Below are 583 nucleotides of genomic sequence, written 5' to 3' on the forward strand. Positions count from 1 at the left end.
GGGTCACCCTCACGGCCCCCCGGGGCGAGCCACCAACAGTGGGTGCTGGCTCCACCTCCCCAGTCAGGACCAACGTGAGTACTGGGGCCACCTCCCTCGAGACACGGGGCTTGGGGGCCAGGAGGCCTTGTCCTCACTGCAGGGCTGTGTTTACAGGTCGTCCCTGGAGGAAAGGCTGAGGAGACGCTGGAGGTGTGGTCCCCACTGTGTGAGTGTCCCCATCTCCGGGTGGAAAGCCCTGGGTGGCTCACTGAGCCATGGTGGGGATGGCCAGGGGCCACTCGGACCATGCAACCACGCTGGGTGGGGGGCCCTGTCTGTCAGTCCTGAGCTGGGCTGTGAGAGCAAGCCACCTGCTTCCTTTCCAGCCCCCTGCCTCACGGGCCTGGTGCCCTGCATCCCCTCCTCCTCTGCGCTGCCCACAGACAAGAAGCCACCAGCACCCACAGCCCTACCCGCTGCAGGCCTGGCTCAGGTTCTCCACACCCCCACCACCTGCTCCCACATGGAGGCCACTGCCAGTTCCCATGCCAAGATGTCCCGCAGCATTTCCCTGGAGGAGCTGGCCTCCCTGAGCCAGGAG

The 583-nt window shown here is 66.4% G+C and overlaps 1 protein-coding gene across 1 annotated transcript in view; it reads left to right on the forward strand.

Moving 5' to 3' along the window:
- The window catches only part of WDR62 (WD repeat domain 62), a 49,203-nt gene that overhangs the window by 46,633 nt on the left and 1,987 nt on the right, over positions 1 to 583 (forward strand). The window contains exons 29-31 of the mRNA XM_010849303.1: positions 11 to 74; positions 157 to 208; positions 369 to 575. Of these exons, the coding sequence (XP_010847605.1) occupies positions 11 to 74; positions 157 to 208; positions 369 to 575 (323 nt within the window). The remainder of the gene's footprint in view (positions 1 to 10; positions 75 to 156; positions 209 to 368; positions 576 to 583) is intronic.

The sequence above is a fragment of the Bison bison genome, unplaced genomic scaffold, assembly GCF_000754665.1.
Source record: "Bison bison bison isolate TAMUID 2011002044 unplaced genomic scaffold, Bison_UMD1.0 scf7180017864280, whole genome shotgun sequence".
In the NCBI taxonomy this organism is placed as follows: domain Eukaryota; kingdom Metazoa; phylum Chordata; class Mammalia; order Artiodactyla; family Bovidae; genus Bison; species Bison bison.